Source organism: Branchiostoma floridae, chromosome 19, assembly GCF_000003815.2.
Source record: "Branchiostoma floridae strain S238N-H82 chromosome 19, Bfl_VNyyK, whole genome shotgun sequence".
NCBI classification, from domain to species: Eukaryota; Metazoa; Chordata; class Leptocardii; order Amphioxiformes; family Branchiostomatidae; genus Branchiostoma; species Branchiostoma floridae.
In genome coordinates this window covers 7,736,640-7,744,204 of record NC_049997.1, presented here as the reverse complement: position 1 = coordinate 7,744,204, position 7,565 = coordinate 7,736,640, and the positions used below count along the sequence as shown (strand labels likewise).

Below are 7,565 nucleotides of genomic sequence, written 5' to 3'. Positions count from 1 at the left end.
GGATTTAGCAATAGTCACTTTTTAAATTCTAAAATAATTTGCAAAGAGAGGAAATGTATTTGGATATAACTGACTTGGATAGTTTTATCGTTAACAGTGCTATCTTCTGCTACATTAGATGTAAAATAATTACAGATTTCTGTATATGGTATTTGAGAGAATTTACTTTCGATATAACTGAATAGGGTAGTCCTATCATAATACACATAATAGTGCAATCTACCATTGATTAAGCTTATAAGTGACTTCATCTTCTACTGCATGTACAGTTTCTCTATACTATTATGTGACTGGAACTCTCATCTTAGCTGCTCAAATAAAAATACGCATCATCAGTGACGTAGCGAGTAGCCATTGGTAGACAGTAGAATCCAGGAGACGCCCGGTACTCTCCGCCCCACTGGCTGGGTAGGGAATGTACTCATAGTTTGGCCCGTCCCACACGTACAGGCCGACCTGAAAGGGGTGACAAGATTTAAGTAGTTCTTCCAAAGAGATTATACAATCTCTCTGCAGTATACATATCATCTTCGCCAAGCGCCACCTACATCGCGCCACCACCTACGGACCCAAAATAATACTTTCGGTTTCCTCTCCGTGAAGGTAGATATACTCTCCAAGCAGAGGTTGAGTCGCGTAGTAGTTGGAAAAATAACACCGGCGCTCCTCTTACCTCTGCCTCAAATCGAAACGGCACAAGCCTTTTAATCTAATCAAGGAGCGCCGGTGTAATTTTTCCGACTACTGCTATATCTACGCGACTCAATCTCTGCTTGGAGAGTAGGTAGATATAGATATCTGTTTTAGATACACTTCGAATAATGCTAGCTCCTCTTTAACCGCGAGGTAACGTATATCTGTTGTTACCTTATAATTAGGTATATCAAGTCGACAGACGGACGGCGGTTTCAAATTGCAATATTTTCAAAATATTGCAGTTATTTTCCGAATAGCACACCGCCTGTCAACTTGATAACCTCAAATACCCTGTCATTAAAAACAACGGTCAATTATCGTTCCATGTAGCTGAATGAATGCAGAAAGCAGCTCCTGTGCAGTAGATACGATCTTGTTGGGAGGGAGAAGGAAGCCGTGGTCCCAGACGCCCCTGTTCGTGTATTTAGAAAAGATGGATAAATGTTACCCTGTGGATAAAGATTATGTACCTGAATGAATGCAGGAAACAGCTCCTGTGCTGTAGGTAAGATCTGGTCATGCGGGAGAAGGAAGCCGTACTCCCAGACGTCCCGCAGTTCGATGGCGTAAGAGTGAACTATCCCTGCCTTCTCATACGCCCAGTCCTTAGAATTGCCGGTTGCTACGTCTGTACCGCAAAATGAAATAGAACGAAATTTGATCCAAATGTAATGTCAGTATTCAACCCAAGGACAAACAGGTCTTCCAAGAAGGACGCATTTTTTGTTGCTTTGTAATGATCAGAATGTTTAGTTATGTAAGCAAAATAAGCGGTGAATTACCTCATCGCCAAAAACAACGGTGAGGCATGCCGATTGTTGAGAAAGCCTGGCTTTTGGATTTAGTCAGCGATAACACACTTTCAAATTCCAACCATACACCATTCTCCTACGCACAGACATACAACGACGCCAGAAAAATGCCTCTTGTCTGTACTCTGCTATCTCAACCGTCATCAGCAGTTCCTGACCGCCCTGCTCATAGATATTAATGAGCTTGCCCTTATATATGCGAGATCCCTTTTGAAAACTGACCTATTCTCTGATTGACTGACAGCTGATTTGTGGCTACGCCCACATGAACTGTTGGCGACGGTTGAGATAGCAGAGTACAGACAAGAGGCGGTTTGTTAACGCCGTTGGATGTTTCTGCGTAGTAGAATGACCATACAAAAGTTTTCTTAAAGCTCTTGGATTTGATAAAACAAAACAAGTGACATACACAAAATGTCAGCCACTCGGCCATGTTGGTACTGTTTGCCGTGCACTTTGCGGATGGCCGCGGTCGCTATTTCTGACAGCTTCACCTGCAGGGAGATATTTGTTCGTTTCATATATCCCGTATGATATCATGAACATACACCATTACCACTGGACCAACCTCCTGCTGTAGTGATTGCACAATGTTGTGTGGCCCAAGGGCTATTGACACGGAGAGCGCCACTCTATGTACTGTATGGTGCGGGGAGGCCTTAAATCATATATCACATACCTGGCTACCATATCTAAGCTTCATTAATGCAGGTAAAGTCGATACCAGAAATTAAGATGGCAATTTTCATACTGCTAAGATTGGAGTATCTCTCTCTGCCTCACTGTCTGTTTATCTCTTTCTATCTATATATATATCTACATATATCTATATATCTATGTGTATGTACATGTATGTATATCTATGTATATACATCCACACACACACACACACACACACACACACACATACATATATATATATATATATATGTATGTGTGTGTGTGTGTGTGTGTGTATTGTTTACATATACTTAGTAGGATCTTAAGGTTTATTCCGTATTCCTTTAAGTACTGGTAGTATCTAAATAGTCGACCATACGAAAGTCACTGAAATTTCTGTTTGTGTCAATAAAACTTCTACCATGTCATTTAAATTGGGACGTGAATAACAGCCTTCAATAAGGTATGAAGTTTAAGCGAAGAAGATACCACAACATGAACGAGATTAACTTACATGTATGTATGTAACTTACATGATCTTTGTTGTCTTTGGGAACTTTTGTCGCGTTGTAGCCGTACGGGTACATCCACAGTTGACCGTAGGAGTGGAGTGACAGGTAAGCCTGTATCTCCCCCCGGCGCTGTAGGATGAAATCTGACACTCCTTTGACCTCCGGCTCTGACACCGGAGACCGCCCGTGGTACGTGCCACTACAAGGATCCCAGCTCGAGCCTATCGGTTCTGTGTACAATGATAAATTTATTGGATAACGTGGTTCTTTATTCACAAGCAGGATTTGTCTAAAATCAACAGCCGGCGTTTCGATGACCGTCTGTCACTTTCCTCAGGGCAATACTGACTGGTTCACACACTATAGCTTGGTGTCGCTCCCAGGAATACGACCCAAAATGTAGTCATATACATGTGTCTCTCTCACTCACACATGGCAGGGTATCGTCACTCTCTCTGAGGAACCCCTCCCTTGAACTGCCCAAACTATTGCCATTATATGATGAATATTTTGGCTTCAACAGAACTTCTTCAATATTCCGTAATATGCAATAAGACAACAGGAGATATTTGGTATGGGATATGGGTCGGGTAAGTGAAAGACAAAGGGGCCTCATTGTGGCTTTTTATTGTACTGCAACAAAAACACCTGTTTTCATTATTATTTCAACCATCTGTCGGACATTCAGCGTGGACTGCATAAGCCATGATGTACCTCGCCATGAGGCGGTTTACCAGGTATGCAATACCGTTACACTCAGACAATATTTCGTCAATACATTTATACCTACCTCCCCAGTGCACGTCCCAATTACGGTTCAAGTCCACGCCCAAGCAGGTGCAGTTCCGGACTGTAGTGGTGTCAGCGTTCTCACCCGCACACGTGCTGTTGTCGTAAGAAGTCGACTTTCTCCACAGCCTCCTCTGTACAAAATGTACATGTAAGCTTGGATTCGTGTATACGTAGTTTTGGTGTCCTAGCGAATTTCTACGGTTATGCAGTGGGCTTTCCGACGTTGGCATATATTCATGTCTCATGAGTCATGACCATGATCTCACGTTTTGAGTGGCAGGTACGGAAACTTTTACTTCTATCTAAGTACTCTCAGTGGCAATTTGCTGAATTTGAAAAGGACCGTTAAGTTGCTACATACCGCAGGATGAGACCATGAGTAGATGTATCCGTCCACGTTGATAACCGGGGCGATGTACCAGTCTAACTTCTCCACAAGGTCTGTCACGGTCTGGTCATGGCCGTAACGCGTCACCAACTGAGGACACGTGGAATGGGTAACGTTACACTCTAAAATAGAGAGCGCAAAGAAGGAAACATGAAACCCAGATTCCCATCTTTATCACCGTCAGTGCATACTTATATGTAGATTTATAATAATGTTAGTTATAAATATTTTGTGGTGTTTTGTCATATTTCTGAAATCGAAATCATAGACATGACAATGTCTTTTTAAAGTCATAAATGTTAACCTTCAGACTTTAACTGTGTGTTTATCTTATTGATGCTTATATATTAGTTGGTGTATTTTCTCATTTTGCAAGATAACAATGATATAGTCACCTGGTTAATGAAGTACAGAGCTGTAGCTGGTGCTATCCACTCCCGGGCGTGGACCCCGGCATCTATCCAAACCGCGCGCTTGGGAGTATTCTTTGCTACACCGATCTACAATAAGAAAGCCCGCAAACATGGTCAACTATGAGAAAACGTATAATTAAGTAAATGTTCACAATATAACTCTTTCATCAAATTGTTCAAAATTGGGCGAAGGTTCGATCCTAGGGTTGGTCTCAGCTTGGTCATCGGATTAATTCATTGCTCGTTTTGGATGGTGACGTGAAGCCGAGTGTCCCTTGTGTGAGGGAGCTTTATGTTTAAGCCTCAGCTTGGACATACTGTAAGAGATCGTATTTCTCATTTGGGATGCTGGCGTTTAGGCAAAAACCCCTTTGCATTAGGAAGCTTCATGCTTAAGCCACAAGCATCAACCTCTGCAGGTAAAAGACCCCAACACATGTTTAGAACGGTAGGGTGAGCCGGACGTGTTCGAGTGAAAACGCGAGCCGTATTGAAGCCACATTGCACTACTGGATATTAGAAAATAACAACCTCGAATGATCATGAGGATGACAAAACAAAGAAGAAGAAGCTATGATACAAACAAGACAACAAACCTTCAAAGCCAAGACTGGTCTTCCCTCAAATGTGTGCGCTACGGTCACCACAGTTGCGAGGTTAGAGTACCTCCCTGCCGTGTCCGTAAGGTATTGACGTATCTACGGACATGAAGAGGTATAACTTGTCATGTCGGCTTCTCATTCCTATCATGCACTACGCAATCATCGTGTGTCATTAGACTTTAAAGAATTCCCTGAATTTCTTTCATAGTCACTCACACAGCCGTCGGAGCAGTTTATTTGTCCACAAAAGTTTTCCAAATTTCTTTGGGCTTTATAAAAATTCAACGAGTGAGAAATGAATCCTTTAAGACCTGAGATGTTGTTTTTCTTCTTAGTTAGTTTCATTTGCTTTTCTTAAAGCGTTTGTAGAGAACAACAGCATAAGCTGTGCCATGACATATTAGTCTACTAGTAGGAATGAACAGAAATCACAAAATGCACTTATACATGTAACCCCTACTTTGGTTCACAAACCACACAGTCTTTTTACGTATTTTCCTGTACTGTACTGTTACAGGGTCACATTAGAATATAGATGATAAACTCACCTCATTATAAGGATGATATCTGGCAAAGTTGAACTCGCCGACTTTGTCGTCTTCGGCCAATCGTAGGTTCTCACGAAGATGTTCCTCGATGCTCTCGCGGTAGTCCTCCACGTAAATCTCGAAAGACAGTTTGTAGTCATGCAACAGGTCCTTGAACTCGTCCGCGATGGAAGCGCCTACCGTTACCATGGAGTCGTTCGTACCAGGAATGTCCCTGCTACCTAAAATCTAAATAACAAAACACAGTATTTATCCGCGACCCCCGTCCCCAGAAGTAGTTTGGTACAAAGCAGAGCGTCACTGTACTTCGAAAACCGTAGATATTCATCTGTGCATGTTACCGAGGCCGAAATTGTGGTGAATGGTAGAGGAATACGCCAGTTGTAGAGTATTTGATTTGGAGGGCGATGTTTCTTTGGGTGTGTGTGGGGGGGGGGGGGGGATTTTGCGCCCCAACGCAGTTCCGACCAACTGATGTGTGTCGGCTGCAGCAAGGTGCCCCAAACTGGGGCTAAAATATAGATTAGATGTAGATTGTACCCTAAACTTATACATGATAAGTTCTTGTAAATTACTTATTCACCCTGCTACACATTTTGAGGTGTCGAGCTTTCTTTCTTTCACACAGGCGAAAAACTGTGTTCGGCTACCATATCAATTAGCAAAAAAACAAACGCAACCATAATATCATTTTGTTTGCTAGGAATGATTAACACTAGCAGGAAGAAACGCAATACCAATGCAATTCTAAAATTACTTTCTAACAGGTGGAAATTTACCCTACCGTTGTTGTTATTGTAATAACTAAATAGAGTACATATATAGATGATCACGATCACGAATATGAACAATGTTTGTACCTGAGTGGGATCCGATAGTTTGGATAGAAATATCTGTGTTATTGCTTCAACGGTGTTGTTTCCAAGATGTACTCTTAACTTCTGGTCCCTAAGAAATGAAATATAAAAGAAGGAAAGAAACACCTGCGTAGCAATGTTTATAACATTTCAGGCACACGCCAAAACAATTTTTTAAAAGGTACAGAGTGGACGTATTCCTCCGCTAACCGACATCTATCGCACCGCGGTCATTCCTCAGGCATCTGGACCCGCATAGTTTCAGTTTATATCTTTTATTCAGCCTGCCTAACATGTAGCAAGCATAGACGTATCTATAGATTTGGCAAAAATGTGACACAAGGCGCACAACTCACCCACGATATACAGTGTCCAGGTCTTCATCCAACACAATCTGACCCCATGCCCAGGAAAACGCAATCCAACCGAAGACGAAAACAGACAGACATAACAAAACCTTTCGAGCAGCCATAAGGAAAACTTTGTACTAGTGAGGAAGGTAGAAAAAAGTGAGGAATGTACTATACGATCTTCCTGGTGGTCGCCTTCGTCATTGAATGTTCGTGAAGAAGTGAACAGTAAAATGCGTGGTGGCACACCAAAGAGTCCGTGGGAAAATCTAGATAGCATAAGCCACACTAGATACTGAAGCCTCTTGTACTAACCAGAGATTAAAGGTAACAAAACAGAAATTGGAACATAAATCGCCTGAGAATGTAGCTTCTAATAATCAGGTAGAGACAAACTATGTAAATTCATTTTGTCATGAAACTCTTCACATATTGATTTGTAAACTGCGTGATGAATTGTCTGTAAATCTTAACTTATTCAAGTTACCAGAATACCAATGACATTTTACCTATGTTCCTCCGTGGTCTTCCAATCCACGTGGGAAATTCGAAGTAATTATTGTAAAAATGACACGTATACAGAATTAGATTTATGGGAGGCTTCTTTAGAATCACATTCTAAATGACCCTACCCATTGAGTCTACCAACTGTAATCTATTGTATAAACACATTGCCCGCTGTTTTTGTTGCTCTCGCACCGTTACATATGTACATGTATGTCCATCGTGGAGGTGAGTAATAGTTAACCCGGATGTATATCATCCTATCGAGGTCAAGGTCCCGGGATGTCATACCGTCCGCCATGTTTGTCACCATGACGTCACGTAGTGACAAAACTGGTTCTGCAGGTGTCACCTTCAATACGCATGCGTTTATACTAGCGTTGAAAAATATGTTTTAATGGTTCATCATACATCGAATCGTTGGTATCTTG

General features: G+C 41.8%; 1 protein-coding gene across 1 annotated transcript; it reads right to left on the bottom strand.

Annotated features, from left to right (window-relative positions):
- Nucleotides 1–274: 274 nt before the first annotated feature.
- Nucleotides 275–6,677, bottom strand: LOC118406891 (carboxypeptidase B-like). The gene is made up of 11 exons (XM_035807286.1): nt 6,637–6,677; nt 6,284–6,371; nt 5,424–5,651; nt 4,870–4,971; nt 4,256–4,360; nt 3,834–3,950; nt 3,471–3,603; nt 2,702–2,910; nt 1,918–2,002; nt 1,167–1,324; nt 275–456 (listed from the first exon to the last, which is right to left on the bottom strand). The coding sequence occupies exons 3-11, from the start codon at nt 5,610–5,612 to the stop codon at nt 313–315; spliced, it is 1,242 nt and encodes a 413-aa protein (XP_035663179.1). The 5' UTR covers nt 5,613–5,651; nt 6,284–6,371; nt 6,637–6,677; the 3' UTR covers nt 275–312.
- Nucleotides 6,678–7,565: the final 888 nt, after the last annotated feature.